General features: G+C 47.2%; 1 protein-coding gene across 1 annotated transcript in view; it reads left to right on the top strand.

Annotated features, from left to right (window-relative positions):
• The first annotated feature begins 1,999 nt into the window (after window positions 1–1,999).
• Window positions 2,000–26,652, top strand: part of A2M (alpha-2-macroglobulin) — a 48,243-nt gene continuing 23,590 nt past the window's right edge. Inside the window, exons 1-18 of the mRNA XM_043513896.1 lie at window positions 2,000–2,171; window positions 2,408–2,644; window positions 4,539–4,722; window positions 7,643–7,799; window positions 8,852–8,904; window positions 9,755–9,775; window positions 10,059–10,227; window positions 12,369–12,453; window positions 13,555–13,678; window positions 14,206–14,320; window positions 14,713–14,822; window positions 15,554–15,715; window positions 16,863–17,090; window positions 17,494–17,557; window positions 18,237–18,379; window positions 20,379–20,528; window positions 21,265–21,435; window positions 22,883–23,027. Of these exons, the coding sequence (XP_043369831.1) occupies window positions 2,469–2,644; window positions 4,539–4,722; window positions 7,643–7,799; window positions 8,852–8,904; window positions 9,755–9,775; window positions 10,059–10,227; window positions 12,369–12,453; window positions 13,555–13,678; window positions 14,206–14,320; window positions 14,713–14,822; window positions 15,554–15,715; window positions 16,863–17,090; window positions 17,494–17,557; window positions 18,237–18,379; window positions 20,379–20,528; window positions 21,265–21,435; window positions 22,883–23,027 (2,257 nt within the window). The 5' untranslated portion in view covers window positions 2,000–2,171; window positions 2,408–2,468. The remainder of the gene's footprint in view (window positions 2,172–2,407; window positions 2,645–4,538; window positions 4,723–7,642; window positions 7,800–8,851; window positions 8,905–9,754; window positions 9,776–10,058; window positions 10,228–12,368; window positions 12,454–13,554; window positions 13,679–14,205; window positions 14,321–14,712; window positions 14,823–15,553; window positions 15,716–16,862; window positions 17,091–17,493; window positions 17,558–18,236; window positions 18,380–20,378; window positions 20,529–21,264; window positions 21,436–22,882; window positions 23,028–26,652) is intronic.

Raw genomic sequence — 26,652 nt, 5'->3', positions numbered from 1 at the left:
CGCCAACCTGATGATTTTGGAGGGGAGTGCAATTCACGACTTTGGAAGGCATGTGTTTGGTAACACCGCTTGTATGGCTCTCCCACACTGTCCTCACCACAACTCCGCCTCTCTGCCCACCCTCACCATGATGATCTGTGACACCCATGGGCTGATGAGCTTCCCATGGTTTATCACAGAATAGCTCTCCCTTGTGGCTAAATCAGTGGCAGATTACTGTATGGGCCAATGGGGACCGTGCCCAGAGGCCCTAGCCAATTCAGGGGCCCCGCAGGAGTGGCTGGAACTCTGGCCCCACCCTCTGCTCCTCCTCTCTCCCCCTCCCCGCTCCTCCTCTTCCCCCTGAGGCCCTACCTCCAGCCCAGCGGGAAGCCTGTGGAAGGGTGGTGAGCAATTCCCCCCACCCACAGGTACAGCTGGCTGAGCACTGCTAGCTCAAGCCTGAGTGGCCTGAGTGCCCCCTGTGCCAGACCAAGGTCTCCCCCTGCTCACCATGGTGCAGCACTGGACCGAGGGGCTCCCCATGTGGGGCTGGAGGGAGCCCCTCTTCCCACCCCCAGCCCGTGCAGTACAGAGCTCACCTGAGCCCCTCTCTTTCCAACTTCCCTCCCCGGCATGGAGCAGCTCTGAGCCCCTTCTCTCGTTCCCTCTCCTCCCCCAAGCTCCTTTTTGGCAAAACTGGTCATATGTCCCGTTTGCTCTTGATAACTGGTGGTAGCCGCCTCTAGCCTAAACTTGCACAGTTGTCAGCCCAGCAGCTGGCTCAGTAATGGAGCTCAGAGCTCTACTTGTCAGGCAAGTTTGCCTGCCAGTTTCCCCCTCTCCCTGTCCTCTCCTTCCCCGATGTTTTAGCCTCTAAAAGCTACAGGGGGCAGGAAGAAGGGGAAAGTGGGAGGCACACTCCCCTGACAAGTGCTATGGGCACAGATGACCTGTGCCTGCTGAAAGTGTGGGGGCACAACCCCAGAGCATTTCAGGGTTTGCAGTCCCAAAGCAGATTAAACTGATTTTTAAAAATGATTCAAGGTTCCTTTTTCTTTCCCACCTTGTGTAACTACAGGATAGAATGAAGATTATTTGGGGACCCTAGCTGTGCCCTTCTGAGCTGAATATGTTTGGTTTTCTTTTAAATGCAACCTTAACTCAGAATTGCTTGGCTTTATAATGCTTGTTTTTCAGATAATCACTCTATCATTGTGAAGCTTTCCCCTTTAAATTATGCATACACACGTCGCTTTAGCATAACTAACTTTGTTAGCATAAAGAAAAGGAGGACTTGTGGCACCTTAGAGACTAACAAATTTATTTGAGCATAAGCTTTCGTGAGCTACAGCATGCTCAAATAAATTTGTTAGTCTCTAAGGTGCCACAAGTCCTCCTTTTCTTTTTGCGAATACAGACTAACACGGCTCCTACTCTGAAATCTGTTAGCATAGCTTTTGTTTGAGACTATGACTCAGAGGAGCATTCATGGTGCCAATAGCTACTAGGGTAATCATTACCAGAGCTATGGATGTTCGTGCTCAAGGCAGGAGCAGATTGCTAGCGAGGGATCAGGGTGCATTATGGGGCTTTCTCTCCCCCTCTGAAGCATCCAGCACTGGCTACTGTCAAGCATAAGATACTCTACTAAATAGACCAAAGGCTGATCCAGTGTGTAAGCAAGTGGGAGATTACACTAGATGGACCATTGCTCTAGGTCAATGACCCATGTGCTGTGTGGGGATAGCTAAGCTGTTGTCCTGGGGAATTGGTTAATGTGTTACAGACTGTTAATATGTGAAATTGTTGGCAGCTTCCTGTCCCTATCCCACCCAGTTACCCTCCCTCTGTACCTGGGCAGGGAGGCGAAGGCCGGGTTATCTCTGAGAGGTGATTGCCTAACCTCTCTCTGGCCCCATTTGCCTGCATTAGGCCTGAATAGGTCTGTGCGTGGGAGAGAGCAAGCAGATGTGTGGGGGTGGGCGGGTGGGAGGGATCTCAGAGGAAGGAAGGGGGCTCAACAGAGAGCCCCATTCTCAAACCAAGCTGGGACTGTTCTCACCCTCCTTATACAAATAGGGCTCAGGCCCATTCCCCATTGCTTACCATAAAATATCTCGACCGCTGCCCCCCCAGTTTGAAGGAGCATCTTCCTCTTCCCACAGCATCTCATCTAGCATTGGTTCAGGGTAAGTGGCCAGCCCCACATGCTGAGCTCCATCAGAAAGGAGGTTCTCATTGCCACTGCCTGCTTTGCCATCTCCGCATTTCCCCCCACCTTCCTTTCTGTCCCTCTCCCCCATCAGACAGAGCCTACTTGACCCCCTTCTCCTAGTTTGTCAGGGACTGGTTAGATCCTTCTCTGTGCCTTGATTCAGAGCTGTTGGCTCTGGCTCCTCCTCACGTTCCTCTTCTCATTTGCCAGATGCTCCTGGCCCCCTACCCTTATCTTGCCCTCCTGGGGCTGTTTGCAGAGAGAGGTTTAAATGGGCGGACCCAATGGACAGCCAAGGTGCAGGGAGCCAGAGGACAAGGCTGTGTGTCTGCCTCACTCACCACCCTCGCTTTGCACCATGGGGAAGGACAGGCTGCCTGGTGGCCCGAACATCTTCCTCTTGCTCCTCTTCCTCCTCCCTGGAGACACCTCGCCCACCACTGAACCGTAAGCTGCACATGCAGAGGGGGCTCGTGCTGGTTTTGGGGAATCAGGAATCCTGGGTTTTATTCCTGGCTCTGTCACTGACTGACTCTGTCACCTTGGGGAAGTCACTGCACCGTTCTGTGCTTCTGTCCTCCCATCACTAACATGGGAATGTATGTGTGAGGATGGAGGGGGGGGCTGAATTCGTTAATATCTGTAAGGTGCTTTGAGATCCCTGGATGGCTGACAGCAGGTCAGTGCATTATATTGTGTTCTCTCTCTCTCTCTCTCTCTCTCTCTCTCATTGCCCATGCATTCCCTCCCACTTGTTAATAGATAAAAGAGAGTGGTTCTGACACAAGGGAGACTCTCACCTGGGGCTTTGGCAATACTGCTCCCTCCCCTGGTGCGAGAAACTCACTGGGGGCAACTGCAAAGTGGCTGTCAGGTTTTAACAAACACGGATAAAGACGGGCAGCTATGTGGTCAGTGCTTCCTCTGTGCAAACAGATTGAAGGAGATAACAGTGCTGCTAGCACAGACCCCAGGCCCTTCTCAGATACATACAAGCCCCCCGACATACCAGCCAGCAGAAAGATCTCTGAGGGCTAATGCTCTGTGCTGATACGCAAGGGCTCCATTCCTTGTCCTTGTCACTGCTCTTGGGCTGGCAGTCACTGGGAGTAGTGGGAAGGCTAGGCCTATTACTGCCCCCTAGAGATTAGTGCTCTCCATTGCCACGTGGGAGAGGCAGGTTTGATTCCCAGGCTCTCTCTGATGTATGTCTACATTACACCTGGGAAGGAGCCTCCCAGGCTGGGTCTACAGACTTGTGTTGTTAGCGTGAGCCCTGCTAGTTCACGAAAACTAGCAGTGTGGACATTGTGATTCAGTCTGGCACCTGAGCTCTCAAGGGGTTGAGCATTGTGGCACCTACCTGTTAACATGCTGCTCTGCCACATGGAAGACCTGGATTCAGGGCTTGTCTACAGTCACCGAGCTGCAGCTGCACCACTGTAGGACTTAGTGAAGACGCTACCTATGCCGACGGGAGAACTTCTCTCACTGGCGTAAGTACTCCATCTCCCCAAGAAGACGTAGCTATATTGATGGGAGAAACCATCCCGTTGACATAGCGCTGTCTACACCAGGAGTTAGGTTGTTATAACTGTGTTGCTCAGGAGTGTGGATTTCCCACCACCCCATTCCCTGAGTGACACAGTTATACTGACATAAATTTGTAGTGTAGACAAGGGCTCAGTGTTTGACCCTGGCAGAGTGCCAGAGCTCTGGCTGAGATGCAAAGAGGTCGGGGAGAAGGAAGAAATTTTGTCCCAGGGAGACCATGTAAAGTGCATTTGCTCTGGTCCTTTCTTGAGATCTATCACCACCTTGTGGCTATTTGCAGTAACTGTGCTAAATAAAGTGTACTATTTACTACATAATCCCTGCCACATTGTGTCTCTAATATCTATTGCCTTGAAGGTCACATCTCAGACTGTACAAAAGAGCTCTGGAGTTAACACTCTGTTATTTTTTACCAATTGGAAAGAGCGTTTGTAAATCCAGATTACATTATCTAGCAAATGGGACAGCTGTGGTCATTTCTGGCACTTGCCACTCCTCTCTAATACCCACCCTGCAGTCAGGGTGTGGCGTGGAGTTGCCAATGCCACTGTTGCTGTACCAGGGTACAGGCAGTGGATCAATGTCAGACACTAGCATTAACAGCTGTCAATCTTGTTCCACTTTTCACCTTGGCCCTTCCTCACTCAGCAGCACCTCCCTTGGGTAATACGTTAGAGACACAAGGGAAAAGTCCTCGTCATTTGGATAAAATATACAGCTCCCGTTGGAAGGCAAAGGCTGAGACCATCAAACTAGTTTGTTTGACCTGTGCCCTTCCCCTTCCCAGGCAGTACATGGTGCTAGTGCCCTTTCTGATCCACACCAATGTTCCTGAAAAGGTCTGTATCCAGCTGACCCACCTGAACGAGTCTGTGACACTGAGCACCACGCTGGAATACGCAGGGGAGAACAGGAGCCTGATCGCAGATGTGGTGTCAGAGAAGGATGTGTTCAAGTGCGTCCCATTCACGGTGAGTCTCTGACCCCCCATAACGATTATTATCTGTATCAATGGTAAAGCAATAAGGATAGTAACCAGAGCAATTAACTCTTGGAACTCTGGTTGTTTAGCAAGGTTAACTAAGTGGAGCTAGTCTGAGAATAGAGGAGCTTGCCTGGACTGGGGCCTGTCCTGCTGTATGCTTGACCTGCCCAATTCCCACTCCATATGCAACTCCTTTCCCCACTGCTGGAAACCCAGCCCCCAAGATCCACCTCTCTGCTGCTAGAAACTTTCTCAGTCCTCCCTGCAAAGTCACTCCCCTTCTTATTCTTAGAAATTCTCTTCAATCCTTTGGAACACCTGGGATGAGATTTCTCGCTCAACGCCAGCTGCTGCTAACCTTAGAATTACAGAACGATAGGGTTAGAAGGGACTGCAAGGATCATCTATCTAAGAGGCAGGATTTGTTGTGTCTAAACCGTCCAAGACAGATGCTATCCAGATGGCTACTGCAATGGTTTCTAGCCAGTGTGGACAGGAAGCTACAAGGGTTTTAGTGGCCCTGGGCCAGATGACTGTGTGAGTTGCACCCCACAGTGCAGTGTCTCATAAACAGTGGCCAGGCTCTCTGTGGCTCCTCATGTGATAGTCCTCAATGGTGAGAAAGAATCACTGACCTTTCCTCTTCAGGGTCCCACTAATCAGTGGCAGCAGGCATGTGAGGGAGTCAGAAGGACTTTCTGAGGGTGCGGGGGTGGGAATCAGGGTACAGGAGGGAGTCGGGGCTGCTGGAGTAGGGGGTGTTGTGGGAGAGGTGTTCAGTTTTGGGTGCATGAAAGGTGGACTTTTCTACATGAAATGATCACTACACACATAGCCAGAGGAGTAGAGGGGAGTTTTGAACAGTGAAAAAACAATAAAAACCCATGATTTGCTGTTTGGGTTTTTTTGGTCTCATGATTTTGGAACCATCTTGTGATTTTTTGGGGTCTGACGCTGATGGTTGATCTCTTGAGGTGGGCAATACTGTAATGCCAACTCAAATGAAAGGATTATTTAGTAAGGTTGGCAGAAAGGATGCAAATGGCGTCAGTGTAGTCAGTTACAACCAAAGATGAATGCAGTAATTGCCAAACTTGTCCTCTCGGGGTGGTCCAATAGAGGGCACAAGGCTAAATTTGTCCAATGAGGCTCTTCAGGCCTAGTAGCTGGGATGTCCTTTCTAGACCATCTTGCTTTTAGAAGGGCAATTAGCGTGCAGGTCCCACTAGAAAGGGCCAGTCCCCTAGTCTGATGTATCACTGGGCTCCCTCTGTGTTGTCCTGTGCTGTCATCAAATGTAGCAGTTGATTCACATCTGCCTGCATGTTGTTTCCACTATAGGCAACATTTAGGCTGCAAGGCCCACCCTAAACTTCTCATTATGCAATTCCCCTTTATGGGCCCTGCAGCACCTTCCCTGTTCCCTGGGTCTACCATCTGATCAAATCATGTTGACGCTTTCCCCAGGCAAATCCCTGGTATCTAGAACAGGAGTTCCCAAATTTTAATGAATTATTTCCTCCTGGGACCCCAGAGAGCATGGAGGATGCCATTTTGAAGAACAAGGTGCGATCCTCTATGCAATGTGACATATGGTGCGTGCGAGGTCACACTGTGCAGAGGATGCCATTTTGTAGAGCAAAATGGTGTTTTCCATGCATCATGACCTTGCATGCCCCATACCTGTGAGGCCATGCTGTGTGGAGCAAACTGGCATCCTCTGCACGGTAGGGATTGCTGCGATCCCATTGGCTGATGGCGTAACCCTATTTGGGGTCGTGACCCACAGTTTGGGAACTGCCGGTCTGGAGCAAGGGTTTTGCAATAGTTTATTTCCAGTTACTGCACCTTTAAGTCTTGGAGGGCTGCTGCCTCCCTTGTCCCCAGAGCCCCATGCCAACCTCTGTTTGGTTCTCTGGCTGCAGGGCTGCCTGCTTCAAGTATCTATTTCTTCTTCACTGGGTTTGTCCACACATGTATCCTGCTGCCATCAGCAGTCTGCTCTCTGCTGAATGCTTCTGAGCCTCTCTCAGCTGGCAGTGACTGTTGCTGCATCCTCAGAAAGCAAGCTGCCTTCCAATCCCCTCATACTATTGGCCAGGAGAGGGGACTGGGTTTGCTCTATCCCTCCTGCTGATCTATCTCACCCTTCGGTGGTAGCAGGCACCCATTCAGCAGGTTCATCTCACTGGACTTCCAGCTGCCGCAGTTAAGTACAAATGGCCCTTCAGATCGGACCTCAGATGCTTGGGAATAGCTTGTCTTGTGGGTGTAATAAATGGGTGTATTGTGTGTGATCATGACTCTGACTGGCTACTTTGGGGACTAACACCCTGCTACTAACCAAGAGCTAACGAGTACAGGGACATGGCCTTTGGGTCTGATGTTAAATCCCAGCTGATGAATACAGTGTACAGAGCCAGGATTTGTCACACATGGACTGGAGATTGAGATTTAACGTGAGCGGGGAGTGAATATGTTTAATCTAGAAAAGACACTTCCACAGAGTCAGGATTGCTGTGGATGAATTCATTTAGGGAAACAGTATAAGAGGAGGAGGGAATTTATTCCCAATCTCTGTGGATGGCAAGAAAAAAGGAAAATACATTTTGGGCTAAGACATGAAGGGGAAATTTGTCAGAGTCAGAGCGACTGGGGTGGAGGAAGCTGGTGGAGGCCCTGTTGCTGCAAAGCACCCAGAGCAGCAGGTTAGAGGGGATGTTAGTGGAAGTGTGGAGATAGGGGAGGTCACCGTGGGTGCCCCTGCCCCCTGCTCTAATCCTTGTCACTGCTGTGGTTGGGCCTGTGATGGCTTCCCACAAAGCCCTCATCTCTCAAAGGCAGGTTCAATTAAAGAGGCTGTTCAGGGGAGTCTCTAAGGCAGCGGCTCTTTTACTGTTCTCTAGCTTCCCAAATCTAACAGCTCGGCAGCAGCGTTTCTCACGGTGCGGGTGAAGGGGCCGACGCTGGAGTTCAGAAGCTGGAAATCGGTGCTAGTCAAGAACTCAAAGAGCCTGGTCTTTGTCCAGACGGACAAACCCATCTACAAACCGGGACAAACAGGTACAGGGAATCAGGTGGGAAATTGCATTCAGGAAATCCTTCACAGCCCTTATAAGCCTTGGATCCATGTTGACCTGACATCTGCAGTGCACTGAAGGTGCCAGATCAATAGTCCCCGGAGAATGAAGAATGTTTTTTATCCCCTGCATAGGTATAGCTTGGGGAGCACCAATGTAAGCCACACACACAAGCACACATGCTGCCTGCATACCTAGAGGGAGCTCAAACTCTGTGGCCTATGCAGTTTTCATCCTCTTTACTGAGACCACCAAAGAGGAGACGTCACTCACTGCAATGATGTATTTTTATGACCTGGATACTTGTCCCACTATGAACTAGACCAAGGCCCAATCAACTCATTTCATACAGGCAATCAAACAGCCTTCTGGATGGAAACTGACTGCTCACTATAGACGTGGAGTAAGTGCCATAGAGGTGAAAGAATTCCATAAGTCATGTTGATTGTGCCATCCATCCCCATGACTTGGAGCTGAATTGGAACTGGTACCCTGAAGGTGGAAAACTCTGTACTATTTTCCTTGATCATCCTTAGCCAGTATTCTCAGCCTAAGAGTAATGACTCAGGACGATCAATCTGGTGCTGGAACGGAGCTGATTTCCTAGGGATTGTCTTTTCTAACATGACCTTGTTATATAGAACACGACCTTGAGGGACTGTGTTAATTAACATGATGTTACATACAATCAGTGTAGACATAAACAAGCTGTGTTTAACATTGTGTCAGCTGGTCCTGGTGAATCCTACGGTTCCAGTAGCATTTACCCATGACCAGTAGCCACCATGTGACATATGACTTGTCCATGTCTACACTGACTGCAAAGCTGCTTTTCACATTGTGTTAATTAACATGATTCCTCAAGATCTTGTTCTAACATGACCTAATTTTCTAGTGAACCCAAGTCCATAGAGATGAAAGACTCCATATCCCATTTCCCATCATGCTATATAATGGACATTTCCTGATTTGGTGGCTGAATGTCTCATCATGGAAATCTCTCTGTCTGTCTGTCTGTCTGTCTCTCTCTCTCAGTCCTGTTTCGAGTTGTCTATCTGGATGAAAACTTCCATCCTCTGAATAGGTTGGTAAGTATACTAGGCATTAAGTCATCAGTGTGGGGAAAGGGATGAGAGAAACATCCACCGAATGCATCCGATGAAGTGAGCTGTAGCTCACGAAAGCTTATGCTCAAATAAATTTGTTAGTCTCTAAGGTGCCACAAGTACTCCTTTTCTTTTTTGCAAATACAGACTAACACGGCTGCTACTCTGAATCCCTTCGAGAGGAGGTGTTACCCAGATTAAGGTGGGGCTCTAGTGCCAGGGATATCCCAATGCTTTCTAACACTCCAGGACTCCTCCTTTAGGCTACTTCATAAAGTATTCTCATTACAATCTTGGAAAGATTTGGGAATGATGTGACACACAGACAACATCCCATTAGCCACCTCAGCACTAAGCAAAACTCCCTTGTTACTAGGGTCGTAGGAGCTGCCCTTACCAGATCACTGCAATTGAACCATATATCCTGGTATTCCTCCTCCCTGCTATACCAGTTCACAACCTTGAGTCTACCATGCTGCTATCTTGCCTCCCTGCTAGAGCTGAACAGACCAATGGTCTATCTACTTCAACCTTGTCCTCTCTCTGACTGGGGCCAGTGTCACATGCCTCACAGGAAGCTTTAAAACTCTCATAATGCATCTCATTATGAAGTGCTGTCCCATGGAGGGATGTTTTTTCCAGGGTTTATCTGGTGATTGGTTTATGCCTAAAGTACGATGATCCATAGCCCAGGTAATTTGTAGCCTAGCTGGTGTCACTCAAGATGCTGTTCTTATGTACATTAATGTCTCTGATCCTTTTCAACACTTGCTAACATTTCCATTTGGGGTATGAATTCTAAACTCATTCTCCCTTTTGCACTTTTTTCCAGGTTCCACTGGCCTATATCGAGGTAAGTAGAGGAATTTGCTGCCCATGGTGAGATGTGATGGTTCTGAACATGAAGTAATCAGCCCCTGGCTGCTTCTTGCTGATTTTATTTAGACCCATAGTGCTAACTGGAAGAGGGATATGCTTTACCCCCCATAGCGCCAATAATGCATCCAAATACTGCCATGCAACCTTCCTGATGTTCCAATCCTGGGCTCCCCACACAACTCTGCCAATGCTTCTCATTTCTCACCGGCATCACCCTTTGCTGTCCAAGTAAAATCTTGTGGTCTTGACACCTCTAGGACCCCCAGAGGAACCGCCTGTATCAGTGGCAAGAAGTTGAGTTAAAAGGGGGCTTCACCCAGCTCTCCTTCCCCCTCACTTCCGAGCCCATCCAAGGGACCTACAAAGTGGTGGTGCAAAAGGGTTCTGGGGACAAGGTGCAACACCCCTTTACTGTGGAGGAATATGGTAAGGATGGTTGCTTTCATAGTGTCAAGCCAGTTGCTAGTAGCTGATCCAAGGAGTTGACAATGGAGAATGAAGGCTGGATTGAATGGGTCAGTTGATCTGATCAGCATTTTCTGTGCAGCTGGAATGGGGCAGGGAGGAGTCTGTACTCCCACAGGTTGGGGTAGTGCCTTCTTCAGAGTTGTCCTTTACTGCCTATCTTGAGGGTCGAGTACCAGAGAACTCAGTGAATCCTCCACCCCAGCCCTGGATTTCAGGGTATGAAACCCAGCACCATCAGTACAAGATCTTCACTGCTGGAGTGGTAGACACCCTGTGATCAGGGTCCCAGTGGGGGCCAGCTGTGGTTACTTAATTAGGGTGAACGGCAAAGAATGGGGCAGACAATCCCCCAAAAGCTGGTGGATATTCCAATACTTAGATTTACCAAGCCAGTATAAAACAGCTTCTTTATTACTTTACTGGTTACTCAGAAGTCCAAACAACACAGTTTCCTTAAAGTGATCCAGCCTCACGCCTCCATCCAAGTACCTAAGCCAAATATGATGATTTCTGAAAATCTTATTTCATCATATAAAAGAAAAGGTTCTATCAATACCAAAGGATCAGATACATTACCTTCCAGGTTAATGAATGTTTCACATCTTACCCAAATACACGCTACAGCCAATTCTTAACTAAACTAAAATGTATTAAAAAACAAAAGAGAGAGAGTATAGGTTAAAAGATCAAAATACATACAGACATGAGTTCAATTCATTGAGGTTCAGATTCATAGCAGAGATGGTGAGCTTTGTAGTTGCAAAGAGTTCTTTCAGAAATAGTTCATAGGTTATAGTCCAATGTCCAAATATCATATTCAGGGCATACCAGTATAACTGAGACCTCAGTCTTGCGACTCAAACTTCCCACAATGAAGCTCAAGCAGATCTGAGATGACAGAATCAAGACCCAAGAATTTTTTATACAATTTCATGTCCTCTTTGGCAAGTTTGGAGTTCCTTTGGAAACAAAAGGTAAATAGGATGACTTTGAAGGAGGTCCATTACCAGTACTTAGCCATAGAATTAACATAGGGCAATTTGCTTGTTTCTTCATCATTCACAGTACGTTTCAAAGAGAGATGAATACTGAGATATCCCATGTTTACAATTCATTTAAATGCTAGGATGTTCTTTTGACCTATGAATGATCAGATTACAGCATAGACAGGGACTGTTGATTACATTACATATGTAAATTCACAAAACCACAAATATTATCTCCCCATATGTCTTTTGATGTTTATTTATTTTGCTGGATGTTTAACCCTTTCTAGCCATGTGTCACACACCCACCTTAGAAAGGCTCCAATCAGACAGGGATATGCTCCCCCTTAAGTCAGTGCTGACACCTGGTGCTAGTGGCACTGTGCTGCTGGAGTCCTGAGGTTTCAGATGCGCTATAAGGCCAAGGCCCTGACTCCTCCTGGTTAATAAAAGTTCTGAGGAACTTTCTGCGAGAGCAGGGGTGTGAACCTCAGTACCCTGACCACATTCCAGTTCCATTACCATTCCACCTTCCTGAAACGCCTTCTGGCGGTTCCACCACAGAAACTGTTCACTGCTCCTCCTAGGACACTGCTGTGTAGTGTGGCTGGCTTGGTGTGTGTGTGATGCTGCCCTCTAATGGCTGGCTCACAGAAAAGAAAAAAGGCTTTTCCCCTGCCAGCAGCTAGGGGAGATCTCCTTTGGCTAGAGGCGAATAATTCTGGAACTGAAGGAACCCGGGTTTAGTCTTAGCTCCCTCTGCGCATGTATGCATGTATGTGATTTACTTAATAAATATGTCTATTGTCAGTCACCATTGTGGGACAGACTGGCTGCCATGTTCCAGCTCTGAGGCAGCTGTATTTTGGTGGCAGGTGAAGTAATCTCCATACTAATATGGCATTAGTTTAAATGGTGCTGAGCAACCGTAGCTCCATTGACTTCAGTGGGAGTTGCAGGTGATCAGCACCTCAGAAAATCAGGCCAATGAGAAAGGTTATGAAATGCTTTGGGTCTGCTTGAGAAAGAGGCCTTGGTGCAATAACCAGATGTCGTTATCATGTTACCCGCTTTCCACTGAGTTTGTGGTTCCTTTTGGTCTCTTTTCTGTAGTGCTGCCCAAATTTGAAGTGCTGGTGAAGCTGCCCAAGATGATCAGCATCCTGGAGGAGAAGTTGAAGGTGACAGTCTGTGGTCTGTGAGTATCATTCTTTCATTCACTCCATTTTTTTGGTGTGTCTCTCAGCCCAGTTACTAATGAAGCCCCAGCTGGGAGCTGAGATCAATGTGCTTTAAAATATTTCCTAATACAGTTTTTGGGACCTATACACAAAGGCCTCATGGCCCAGGACCGAGAAGTGAAATGCTTCCTGTAAGGCCCTGTTTATAATAGGCTCACAAGCTTTTCATCATCTGCTGCTTGGAGCATCTTGATCCATAACACAAGAACTATCCCAGGTGTTCGGCAGTTGTTGATTGCAGTGACTGTGGTGAGGTGTTTGGCTCAGGTCCAGTAGGACTGGTGCTTTTAACAAAGGTTGCTCCATCATTGTTGATGGGGAAACTACAAGGCAACCCTGGTTCAGCTAGTTCACCTAGTGCTGCCCCTCAGTGCAGTGTCTCATGTTTGGCAATGTCCAGAGTTCATGGTGGGCACTCTGAAATGCACAGCAGAATGCACTGCGACATTGAGTTGCAAGACGTTTGATGTGTAGTAGTTTAGTCAAAAATGGATACTATGCAACATGCAGACAAATGATTCAGCCAAGCATTTCCAGCAGTCGGCTTTCTTGCAATGGGTTCTTCAAGACTGAGTTCTGCTCTCGGCTATACAAGAAACATGGCAAATTACTTCAGTGACATTGGATGGGATTTGCAGAGGAACAGCTGACAGCATTGTTTTGCCCCTCATATAGATGCACACCTTATCTGGCTTTGAGGCCACTCCCAGAACAGTACTTTTATTTCCTGGGCACTCACTATCCAAGTTAAAATGGAGGGGACTTAGAGAAGAGTAACACAAATAATGGAGGGGCTGAAAGGATTGACTCATGAGGAAGGACAAAAGAGCTAACAGGCTAAGTCAGCCTGATGTAGGTAGGGTTTACCCCATAGTTGAATTTGAGACTAAATATTTTAACAAAGCTGTGGCCACCAAGGACTTCCCACTTAATCACTAGGCTGCATCCTGGAGAATAAACAGCCCTGCCCTGGTCCTTGTGGAGATGGACTAATCATCTCTCCATCTCTTCCATGTCACTAATGGCCTTGGTTTTCTTTCACCCCTCCCTGGTTATAGATACACCTTTGGAAAGCCAGTCCCTGGCCTTGTGAACTTCCGTGTGTGCCGGAAATATAACCACCCAGGCACCTCCTGTTATGGCGAGGATGCAAAGGCTGTGTGTGAGGAATTCTCTGGACAGGTGGGTCATTGCTGCTCTGGTGCGTGGGGTGGTGTGCGGGGGCATGGATAATAAAACTATATATGCTATGGGTACAAACCTGCACTGACAGGGAGCTGGACTGGATAGGTTAATGGGGTTTTTTCCATGAAAACACTGTGGGATACCAGACTAGATGTACCAGTAATAACGGCTCTGGACTCCTTGCCATTTCAGTGGCCTGAGGCACTGGTGCACCCCAGTCCCTCTTATTCTCTGCCTGTGGCACATAATAGTCTAGTCTCCTAATTTTGGTTGTTGGATGAGCATGCAGGTACTGGGTGGTGTTGGCAGCAATGTTGCTGTATATTTCAGAATGTTCATTGGCAGTTTATTTATTTATTTCCAAATCTGGGGAAAAAACCCTGAACAGTGAAAATGTGGTGTTTGCCAATTTCTTTTTTTCTCAGTTCAGTGGGCAGGGATGGATTTTCTGAGTATGGTAAACATTACAAACAGGAGAATGAGAGACAAAGTCCTGAAGAATTTGTTTGTTCTTTGTCCATCAGGCAGACAGCCACGGCTGCATTTCTGAAGTGGTAAAGACCAAGATATTCCAGCTCAGGCGAACTGGGTACGAGGATAAAATCCATGTGGAAGCCAACATTAAAGAGGAGGAGACCGGTATGAATTGTATGGACTTGCCAGGGCTGTGTGGGGAGCCCAGGGCTGGAATAGCAGGGGGCTGCAGGGCAGGACTGAGGGGCATTGGCAGAGAAATGTGGGGAGTCCAGGGCTGGCATAGCAGGGGGGCTGCAAGGCAGGACTGAGGGGCATTGGCAGAGAAATGTGGGGAGTCCAGGGCTGGAATAGCAGGGGGGCTGCAGGGCAGGACTGAGGGGCATTGGCAGAGAAATGTGGGGAGTCCAGGGCTGGAATAGCAGGGGGGCTGCAGGGCAGGACTGAGGGGCATTGGCAGAGAAATGTGGGGAGTCCAGGGCTGGAATAGCAGTGGGCTGCAAGGCATGATTAAGATGTGTTAGTTCATGCCCCATCTTTGTTCTCTTCTCCTGCAGGGGTGGAGTTAACTGGGACGGGCTCCTGCAAACTCACATCCATCATTAGCAAAGTCACCTTTGAGAAGGTGGACTCCCATTACAAACCTGGGGTCCCCTTCTTTGGGCAGGTAGGGAACCTCTGAAACCACAAGCAGCTAAATGACATGTGAGCATCAAATGAGTGTGCCACAGAATCTGCAGTCACAGGGTGGTGATATCTCCTCTCCTTCTCTGGGAGCTGCTGGATCAGAGTATTTTTAACACCCAGTGGCTTTGCTTCTTCATCACAAGTTCTGGCACCAGCGTCTCTGCAGCATAGGACCTTGGGTTGTGCAAAGCTGGTTATGCTCAAACTGAACTAGAGTTTACCTATCTCTGTGAGACCCCAGCCACGCTCCTTGACTGTCCTGAGGGCCCAGAGGAAACGCTTGTGGTGGAATTTTCCCTCTGGCCATTCGCCTACCCCTTTCTGTTCTGAGGATGCCTCCTGCTGGGTCGAGTCAAGGTGCTGCTTTTCTAACTCTCCAACTGTTTGGGAGACTCGCAGCTCTGGGATGTGTGACCTCTGAGCCCACTGCGCCCTCATCTGACCCACAGGGTTGAGAAAGATACAGTGAAACTGGATTCTGAGATTGCATTTCCCACTCTGGGCACAGGATATTGTCCTCACCGCAGACACTTCAGTATCCTCTGGCATATTCACTGCCACCTGCTTCCGAGAGTCCCTCAGCAGATTCCCCAACCACAATGTGTTTCACAGCAAGCACCTTTCATGGTGATGGAGTAAAGGGCCAGTAAGATTGTGGGCACCACCTTCCTTGCTTAGTGTAAATATGGAGCATTGGTGTATCTCCTTTAGGTGAAGCTGGTGGATGGGACCGATGCGCCAATCACCAATGAAACAGTCCAGATTTCTGTGGAAGAGAGCGACTATCAAGTCAACTACACGACGGATGATCAGGGGCGAGCACGGTTTGCCCTGGACACATCTAAGTTCAAGTTTGCCTCCATTGGGCTCAGAGTGAGTGGCTGGGGGAGGGCGGGAGTTACTGATGGGGCTCCAAAGGGTGTATCTGTTAGGATATCTGTTTATATAGCTTTTCTGCTGAAAACAGATATCCCCTCACCCAGGGAGTGTGTGTATATATATCTATATCTCCTTTATATCCGTGAGGTGGCAATAGCCCTGCCATCAGTTGTGTAGCCAAATGTGATAATTGTGTTTATCTTATACTTTTGACTATCTCACTCTGCCTGTCAGTCCCCATCCCCGCAGGACTGATTCCAACATTCAAAACCTCTGAGCTGCCATAAAAAAAAATCAACCTGCCACACAAATGGCTTCTTTGCCCCAAAAGTAGAGTTTCCTGCTAAGATTGCATTAGCTTGAGATGCAACATCAGAATAAATAAGGGTTAATATGTGGCCTATCTTATTGCCCAAACACATAACAGGTGGAAAATAGACTAGTTCTCCACTATCTCACCCTCAAAGAGGGCACATTCTATGATGCTTGATTTTTTCATTGTAATTCTCTTGTCCCAGATTAAAAACATTGAAAATGTCCACAATGTACCAGGGACATTTTTGAAATTTTCAGGGATTATAGGGAAAAATTTCAAGAATTTCATATCAGACAGGAAAAAATAAAGAAAGGCAAGTATATGGGTCAAGCTCAAGGCATTAAATAACTTCCTCCTGCAAATACAAAGTAGTTCTCTCCACTCTCGGACCAAAATTCTCTCATCTCCAAAACTGCTGTTCAGTTCAGATTTTAAACTCTGTGGGTACAAGGTAAATCTTTCGTAGTTGTCTGTAAAGTTCTTAGCACACTTTTGGTGCTATACAAATAATATGTCATAAAAATAATGGACTAGCTTTTCCATTGATGTCAATGGGAGCTCTGGCTGAGTAAGGCTTTTTGAATTTGTTCTACTACTAAATAAATAAATAATGTGTCTTGTTTTATACATGGCAAGGAACACATATCCTCTGTGAGTTTGATCCTACGAAATGCTGAGCACCCTGATTTCCTATTGACTCCCTGCTGAACAAAGCACCCAGCAACTTCCAGAAGCAGGCCATTATTATCTTGCTCCTTTAAACACAGGCTGTGAATTTCAATTCCATTTTTTAATGATTTATATAAATATTTTCTCTCTTACCAGGCAACTCATAAAACAGGCACCTACTGTTACGACCGTTCCTGGACCAGTCCTTCATACGAATTGGGCTATTTCAGAGCAAAGCGGTTTTACTCTTCGAGTAACAGCTTTCTCAAAATAGAGCTTGTGTCAGAGACGCTAAGCTGTGGCCATACTCAGGAAGTCCGGGTGCACTATATCCTGAAGCCAGAGGCCGTGGGGGAGCAGAAGGAAATCGTCTTTTACTACTTGGTAAACCTGGACATACTAATCTTTGTCTACATATAGGTGACACCAACAGATAGGCTTAAGGCCTGCCAGACTATCAGTCTCTGGACAATAATTCAAGGTGGGGCCTGGGGCAAGAACTTGTACCTATGTTACCCATAACCCTTCACACTCTTTTCCTTTGGCTGATGCTCTTTGCTCAGCCCCAATACTGGGTACCAACATTTTATGAGGAGAAAAGGAGGAACTGGATCTATTGCCCCTGATTAAACACAAAGATTTCTGCTAGCAGAGATCAACAGAGCAGCTCTGCTGGCTCCAGTCGCCTGAGGCCCAAAATTCCTGACATTCCTCTCACAGGTTTCCCCCTTCTAAGGCCTCTCCTACTCATAATACCCATAACAGGAAGGCTTCTTCTTCCATGCAGGTAATGGCCAAAGGAGGCATTGTGCGAGCAGGGACCCAGGCTCTGACTGTGGAGCATGGTGATGGTGAGCTCTCACCACCCCTTCCCTTAGCTTTGTCCCAGGAGGCTAGGCCACTGTGGCTGAAACACAGGCTGCTTCCATATTCAGTGAGAGGATCATCATGTGCCATCCCCTGAGATGGGGGAAAAAAGGGGGGGAGAACGAATTTCTTTCCTCTATATCCATTCTAGCTCTGCAGCTCTGGCCAAGCTCTAATCCCCCCAGCTCCTCATATTTCCTGACTGATATATTCTTTGTCACTCATGTCAGTCTCAGGAGACTCTCATCTTGAGTAATTCAGGCTGGGTTTGCTTTAACCCTTGAGTAGAAATCCCACCCACTCTGCATCCCTCCCTCAGCCACCAGGCTCTTACAAAATCTGCCCTTTTATTTTCTGGGGCATGTGGGGCTTCTGGGTTCCTAAGGGACACAGTTAATGATGAGGGTCTAGAAACTAGTTTGAGTCTCACCAAACTCATGTCTCCAGTATGTGCCAAAGCAGGATTTGAATCCATATTTTGGCAGTAAGAGCTGATGTTCTCATCAGTAAATCAAGATCCATTCCCTGTGTTTCCATGGGTTGGAATCCCAGCTGTAACAAGTTTGGCATGAAGGGAAGCCTAGAGACTCTAGAGAGGTGTGTGGCCCTGGCCTGGAGCCAACTTCCTGTAACTTAGCCTTTCTCTCTTGTTTTATTTGCCAGTTAATGGGACTTTCTCACTGATGCTCCCCGTGGAGTCTGATATTGCTCCCCTTGCACAGATGCTTATATACACTACTTCACCCAGTAAGGAGCCGATTGCTGATTCAGTCAAATTCCAGGTCGAAAATTGCTTTGCCAATAAGGTGGGTGTCTTGATTGAGAAACCCCAATTCACTTCTTGAAGTCATTGATTAGAGAGCAGCAGCAGTTTGTATTTTTTTATTTAGATTTACGAACATTAAAACAGTCACTTATCATCAAATGCTCTTGATTGATTTTACCATATATTAAAAATAGCCCTAAGATTAAATGATTTGTGGTATTTCGGACAAGGTGAGGAAATAGAATAGATTTCATAGCCAAAGAGTCCTCCCAGACAACACACTACCAAGAGCCCCTCCTTGCAAAACAGACCGGGCTCCAGCTCTAGCACCTCCACTGATCTCCACTGTGGCACTGTGAGATGGTGGAGTAGGTGGGTTTGTCAGGTAACCAGATCATAATCTAGTTACCTTACTACCATCACCTTAAACGCAGCCCAGTAACTGATAGGGAACCAGTGCAGATCATGAAGGACAGGTAACAGCCATACAGCCTCCATTCAGGGGACAGCTCTGATTCTTGCTGTGTCTGATGGCTGCTTCCCTCCATCCTACCAGCATCACTTTCATCTCCTCTGTAATGAGCTCCAGCCAGCCTACCCTTATCCAGGCCACACGCTATATCAAGCAATCAGTAAAGCATTCAGTAGCACTGACTAGATCGGATGAGACAGAGGAGAGCTTGGTGTCCTCAGCCCATTAAAAGACCATAGCCCATGTCCTCCTAATGACCCCATATACTCTTTGAAGAAGAGAGAGGACAAGATGTGCCCTGTGCAACCCCACATGAGAGAGCCTTCAGAGCAGAAGAGCAATTGCCCAAAACTACCCTTGGGAGACAGGCACCAAGCCACTGAAGGGCAGCCCCTTCCTCTCCTAGGGTTCACAGGAAAATTAATGCCTCTTTGAGATTAGTGGTATCAAAGGTGGTTGATAATATCCGCTTGGACACCTGTACCCAGATCAAAGGTATTCAGGTGCCTAACTTCCATTAATTTCAATAGAAGTTAGGGGTCTAAATACCTTTGTGGATCTGGGCCCTGATCTTTATTCATCATCTGGAGATCATCTACCTAAGCAGTTAGTGCAGTCACTATACCAGATCTAAGTCTGTACCCAGGTTGGCCAGGGTCAAGGGGAGCCAAGGCATCTGGATACTGTGAGAGCTGTTTCACCACAACCTTCTCAATAATCTTAACCAAAAATGGAAGAATAGGTACTGGCCTCCAGTCAGCCAGATTGTCAGCATCTAGTGACAAGTGAAAGCCACACAGTAGCTTCCTTAAGAGAAGCTGACAGCCTGGGAACGGTTGACAGTTTCCACCAGGCCCCAGCTGTGGCCCCAGTCCTTCCCCTCTGGCCTTCATCAGCCAATGAAGACGTGAGTCCAAAGCACTACCTATGTGGCTCAGTGTATTCACAATACCTCTAGAATTTCAGTGAGGGTCACTGGCCTAAACTCAGCAAGAGCAGGGCTTAGTGTTTGTCATATGATAGAATGAGGAGTGGGTCTTGTTGGAGTGCTCTGTGCTCTGGCACTCTCCAGCTAGTGGATGGCTTCTTGGGAGCCATTTCCCATTTGCAGCGTTCAGGTCCTAGGCTGTTCTTCATTTTACCAGGGCTGCTGTAAAATCAGCTCCCTGATGGCCCACAATCCCTCCTGGTATATCCAGGATGCAGCATAGGCTCTGGGCCCAAAGCACAGGTGTATCCACTGTACAAGCTGAGCCAGCAATTACTTGGGGTAGTGTCATGGTGTTCACGGTAGCCATAAAATCATGAACTGAGTCATCAGTGGGAACAGAATTTACCAAGCACCGATTGCTCCATTGCCACTTTACAGCGTAACTGAATGTCAGTAGATAATAATGTATATCTGTTTTGGGAGCCCAGGACTGGAATAGCAGGGGGGGCTGCAGGGCAGAGTTGAGGGGCATTGGCAGAGCTGGGTGAGATGGTTCCAGGACTGAGCTGTGCTGCGGGGCAGCATGTGAAGGTATCTGGAGAAGTATCTCCTCTAACACCTTTTCTGGGGTTGCAGGTTGACTTGCATTTCTCACCGGCCGAGGGCCTCCCCACCTCCGACACTCACCTGCGGGTCAGAGCCTCCCCAGGCTCCCTGTGCGCCGTCCATGCTGTGGACAAGAGCGTCCTCCTCATGAAGCCTGAAGCCGAGCTCTTGCCCAGCTCTGTAAGTGCCAGCCTGGCCCAGTGATCAGCAGGTGCAAGAGCTAGTCTTCTCTTAGGGGCCATGGTAGAAGAAAATGATGCAGCCTGGTCCAAGCAAGACCAACTCAGTGCTGAGGAGTGGCATCTACTGGAAAAAAAAATCCCTTCTATCAGTGCAGATATCTTAATGCTGTCCTGCCCTTATCTTACCTTCTTTCACTTGGGTGAGAAGCAGAGAACTGGACACCATTTAGATCCCAGGAACTTTTTCAACTCCTTTGGGATGCTATTATGTCTGGAAAGAGCCCTGGTCAATGGGGCTGCAGATTTTCTCCTGTTGAGGACCTATTATTCATGCATTTATTTATTTATTTATTTATAGCAGTGTAGCGCTTACAGGCCTAGACCAGGTTGGTTCCCCATTGTCTCAGGCACTTTACCAACATATAGTAAGTAACAGTCCCTGGCTAAGAAAGAAGGGCCATTGATATGAGCACTAGCGCCGTTAGCAGATACTTTGATATAGTTGATCATAATAGCCAGGGCAACAAACTGCCCTCAGCCAAAGAAGCAGCTTTCCACATCCCTCTTTCCTGCTCCCCGCTCTGTAGTGTATTTACCGCTCTTGGTTTATTTTCTATCACTTCCACCTTCTCTCTATATATTGGTCTGTCTGCCTCTGCCTGTCTGTCTCTCCCAGCAGTGTTTCATGGCACTCGGCACTGATGAGGCCAAGTGACACAGTTCTGTTTGCCCAGGTGTATAACCTGCTGCCAGTGAAGGAACTTCAGGGATATCATCATGGCACAGATGTGCTGCCAATGGATCCCCAGGAGGAGTGCATTGCCACAGAGAAGATAATTGTGAATGGAGTCACCTATGTTCCAGTGTCAGAGCCAGATGAAGAGGACACTTATAGCATCTTGAAGGTAAAGTCTCCTCATCCTATCCTTGCTGCTGTGGGGAGATGAGGACATTTAAACCTGCTGTGAGTGGCATGTGGGGCAGGGCTAGCTGCTCTGGAGTGCTGATCACTGATCTATATCTGGAGCAAGTACAATGGTGGTGCAAGCTTCCACCATGCACTGTCCCTCATCAATGTGCTTCAGCTCTGACCTGGAAAGATCAGGTATGAGCACCTCTAGGGTGAGGCAAATGCTGTCATCATGGGCATTTTAATCCTTTACCACTCTTCTGAAGCTGCTAACGGGGCATATTAGTGCTTATGGTGAAGGTGTTCTTTGTGATGTGGGTACCTGCGCCACTAAGAACTGGCCTAATACTCACCAGCTCATTTCACATAACCCAACAAATGACCAGTATATAGGAACGTCTTGCATTCAGGGCTGATTTGAGACTAGACTGGAACTGGTGAACTAGAAGTAAAATAATCCATGTGCCCTTACCATCCCCCAAGACTAACGAATGCCCTCTGAGCTGGAGCTAGATTGGAACCACACATCTAGAGATAAGACTCTGTATTCCATTCCCTGATTCACCCAGGCCTCAGACCTGGAGTTGGATTGGAAATTGGAACCAGTGCCCTAGAGATAAAAGGACCCTGTATCCTATTCCCTTATCTTTTTGAGCCATCCAGTCCCTCAGACCTGAGACTGTCATCCTGTGCTCTATGGGTAAGGATAAGATTCCGTAATAGTTATTTTTAGTAAAAGACACGGACAGGTCACGGGCAATAAAGAAAAATACACAGAGCCCATGACCTGTCTGTGACTTTACTAAAAATAACTGGTGGGGAGGCAGGGATAGGTAGAAGGGGGAATGGAGTCCCAGTGGCTGCAGCGGGGGTGCAGCCATGGGGGGCACACAGCCCCCAGTCCGGAGCTGGCCACAGCTGAGGGACAGGGGTGCGCAGCCCCTACTGCATCTCCCACCAAGCCCTGGCTGCTGCAGGGCTGGGGCTGCAGGGTCCTGGTTTCAGCCAGCCCCATTTGCAGGGCAGGGTCGCACAGTCCCGCCTCCACCTCCTGAAGTGTAGAAATCATGGAGGTCCGGTGAAGTCATGGAACCCGTGACTGCTGTGGCCTCTGTGACTAAATTGTAGCCTTATCTATGGGTGATAGGCTCCATATCCCATCAAGGAAAAGTGTCAAAGTTTCCCCCTTGCTCATTAAACCCCTAGTACTGATGTATGCAGTGGTGTTGTAGCCATGTCGGTTCCAGACCAGGTGAGTGAGGTAATATCTTTTATTGGGCCAATTGGTGTAAGCTCAAAAGCTTGTCTCTCTCACCATCAGAAGTTGGTCCAATAAAAGATATTACTTCACTCACCTGGTCTCCCTAATACTGGTGTCAGTTCTGGAATTTCAACCTCAACAGAAATAAATAATAAAATGTGTGTTGGGTTTTTCCCTACAGGAAATGGGTTTAAAGGTCTTCACAAACTCCGAGGTGAGAAAACCACATTATTGCCTCCATTTCCCTCAAGTTGCTTGGGGTTACAGAAGTGCTGAAGGAATTAGCAGTGAAATCAGGACACCAGCACAAGGACTCAGGAGAACTGGTAAAGGGCAAAGGCCACGCAAGCATTCTGTTCAGAGCAGAGAGAGCATCTGTGTTTTGGGGTGAACGCTGTTGCTCATCGCTGGCCGCATGCTAGCTCTAGTGTTGGGACTGGGGTTGTGGATTGAGCATTTGGAAGTTTTTCCCACATCGTGAGATGACCATTCCCTTCTGAAGTTTGAGGTTGGGGCACACTTCTCCTGATAGAGTGCGGGGCCTGCTTTGATACCCTCACCTGGGAGATTAATGGAGCCAAATTGTTTCTGGGGGCTCTGAGGGAGAATATTATGCTGCTGGCAGGCAAATCTGTGAGTAGCTCGCAGACAATGATCTTCCATCCTCAGGCATCAGTAGAGAGTTCCCCCAGCACAGCCCTCTACAGAGTCACCATTGTCACGCTGTCTGGAGTGGCTCACAAGCATCACTGTCTACCTTAAGGCAGATTGTCAGAAAACAGAGCAACACGCCAAACTGTTAGTGTGTTCTATAATTAGATCTCATCAAGCCAGTGACAAATGTGAACTCGTGGATCACTGTACCAATCTTACCATGGAGTCACAGACAGTCCCCTTAGAGTCTCCAGTTTATCTTGCCACCCAGACAAACTGAACTTTGTGATAAAAAGTCACTTATACCAAAAATCACCTCACATTTTAGGTGGCTTTCAGTCCTAAGAGACCAGTCACTTATCCCTAGATTTTGCACCAAAGATAATGCTGGTAGCCAATTCTACAGTATGCTAACTGAAGGTTTATTAGCAAAGAAAAGGAAATGAGAGTTACTGAGAGGTTGAAGCAGATAAAATATATGCATAGGTGAGTCACAGTCTGTAATTCCAAATGGTGGCAGTGATGTAATAAACTGCCATTTTCCCAAGTTTTTTCAGGATCCCCAGATTGTCTCTGCGGATCTTCGCTTTGCATCTGGTACACTTCCCTGTAAGAGTCCAAACAGTCCAGAGATGCAGGATCTTTCCCTGAATCCATACTTACAGCTTCTTCTCACCAAAAACAAGCTGACAGGGTCACTACTCACGTGGGGTTTTCCTTTGATGACAGAGTGAGGAATGCATTTAGAGTGTTTGCCTCTGATCATCACACACAATGCCCACTTGCTTTGAAACCTGCACTTTTCTGTTAAAGTTCTTCATTTGCATTGCACAAGGCTTCTTTCTTGTTTGATTGGTTATTTAGTTACAGGATATACACAATGTAAATGGCATTATGGCATTATAACGGGATACAGATAAGTGAAAACAAAGCAAGTAACATCCCACTCATTTTCATGAAGTTGAAACACGACATACACTCTGATACATTTAAAAATCGCTTTGTTCTATACGAACACACAAGTGAATTGGCTGGGGGCTCTGGCATGAACTGGCACCTGGTCTGTCAGGGTCACAACCATGGTTTATGGACGATCAGGGACAATTGAAGTGGGAGGGGAAAATCTTGATGATGGAATTAGTCAGCTTCAGCTTGGGGCTTCTGCCACTGTCACTTTATGGCACCAATAGCCCTCAAGTTGTAAGACCCTGATAGTGAACCCAGGTGGTTCCTTTAGGTGGTGTCCTTAGCTGCTGCCTCTGACCAACAGCTCTAGTGCTAAAGACCTATAGACCCACAGCAGCCATGCCCTGGTCCTCTGATAGGATGGACAGGCAGCACTCTCAGTGAGTACCTGGGCTATTAAAGGCCCCAACAGGTAGAGGAAGCTGTCTGAGCAACAGATCATTGCCTGCTGATTGCTGCCTAGACAGCCTTGCCTGACCCTGCCTTGCTGCCTTGCCTGGTCTGGCATCCCTGATGCACTGACCTGACCCCTTGGATTGGACCTTTCAGCTACTGACCCCTGAGAGAACTCTGACCACTGCCCTGGACTGCCTCTGATACAGATCAACCTCCCAACTGCCCCATCATCTGCCCACATTTGACCACTGCTCTGGATTGAGTCCGCCACCAGACATTAGAGGGTTAAGCTGACCAATTCCAATATAAAGTTTTTCTTAACTCTTATGCCATAGCTGTACGGGGGCAAAAAAGAGATTGTTTGCCACTACCATGGAGTCAGTGTTTTTTTTTTGGAGTGGAGGGTAGTCCAGAAACATCTGGGCTCTTGTTGCTTGGTGACTGATTTGAACATTTCTCACTAGCAGGAGAGATTGTTAATTGGTGTATATCTGATTTTCAGAAGTCCATTTTCAATTTATGGCAAAGGGTCTAGAGCACTGGATTGGTGGGGTTTTGTATGTATTATAAATCCCAATAAATAAATAGCGGTGAGGTGCCAATAGATCTGGCTAGTTAAACATATTGTAGGCGGAAACTCTGATGCCTCTGCTATTCCAGTCCTGGGTGCCCCACACAGCTCTGCCAATGCCCCTCAGTCCTGCCCTGCAGCCCCTTGCTAGTCCAGTCCTGTTCAAATGGTAATAGTAGCTTCTATGATAAGCAATATCTATATGACCTTTAGGGCTAACCCAGGCCAAGCATTGGGGATGTTTTGCTTATGTGATCCTTGCCCCTCAGAATCCAAGCAGCGTAAAAAATACAGTTCCTCCTTTTTATCCCTTTGCCCCTTCTGCTTTGAGTTGCAAATTAAGCCATTGGAAGGAATTCAGTGGGCTGTCTCCTCTTCTTGGTGGAGGGAGAACAATCAGCTGTTGTTCCACAATGGTTTATCTGGTGTTGATGGGCCCTCTTTTGTGGCAGACTGGTATTACACACTTGTTAATGCTTCTTTTCCGTGTGGTGATTCACAGTTACAGAGCAAACACTAAATATTACCTTAGAACAGTGGTTCTTAACCTTTACTGCAGCCTGCACCCTTTTGGGTCTCAAAATATGTTCTTGCACCCCTTATCAAAAATCGTTGAAGTAGGTCAGTTCTTTAAACCTAGATATATCATAACTATAGAATGAAAAAGAGAGAATTATATACATATAAACATAGGTTTGATGAAACAAAGTAGTTATACTTATGTGCCTGTGCTTAATTTGTGTTTTCAATGATTTACCTTCTAAAAAATTCTGGCATGTCTCGCACCGCCAGAAAGGGCATCTTGCAATCCCAGGGTGGTGTGTGCACCCCAGGTTAAGAACCACTGCCTCAGAACATGGGATACAGATATTATAAGTGAGATTAATGCCTGCAGCCACTCACAAGGATTCCAAAAAGTCTAAACACTAAACACATTTTTATAACTCTAATGCCTAGTTTAACAATAGTAATACACAGGTGAGCAAAAAATGGCTGTTATTTTCCCACACACAAAAATAAGGAAAAATGGGGAAATCATTTTTTAAAACATATTTTTGTTTTTTTTTTAAATTTTCATCCAAAATAAAAGTTCCCCCCACCCCAGTTTTTCAACAACCCCACCCCCCAGAAACTGTTGATGAAAACAGAAATTTTTGTATGAGAATTTTCATTGAGTCAAAAAGCTGCGTTTTTTCCAAAATAAAATCTTTGAGAAAATTGTCGTGAGTAGTTCTAAGGCCGATCCTTTGAAAGGCTGGGGGCTTTGCAGTGATGGTGGAACAGAAAATGACATGCTGGAGTCCTAATGACCCCTCAAACATGCTTCAGACATGGAACTTTCCATTGCCACCCTGCCCACCACA

The sequence above is a fragment of the Dermochelys coriacea genome, chromosome 1 (assembly GCF_009764565.3).
Source record: "Dermochelys coriacea isolate rDerCor1 chromosome 1, rDerCor1.pri.v4, whole genome shotgun sequence".
NCBI classification, from domain to species: Eukaryota; Metazoa; Chordata; order Testudines; family Dermochelyidae; genus Dermochelys; species Dermochelys coriacea.
Note: the sequence above shows the minus strand (reverse complement) of the source record. Positions and strands in the feature narration are given on the sequence as shown.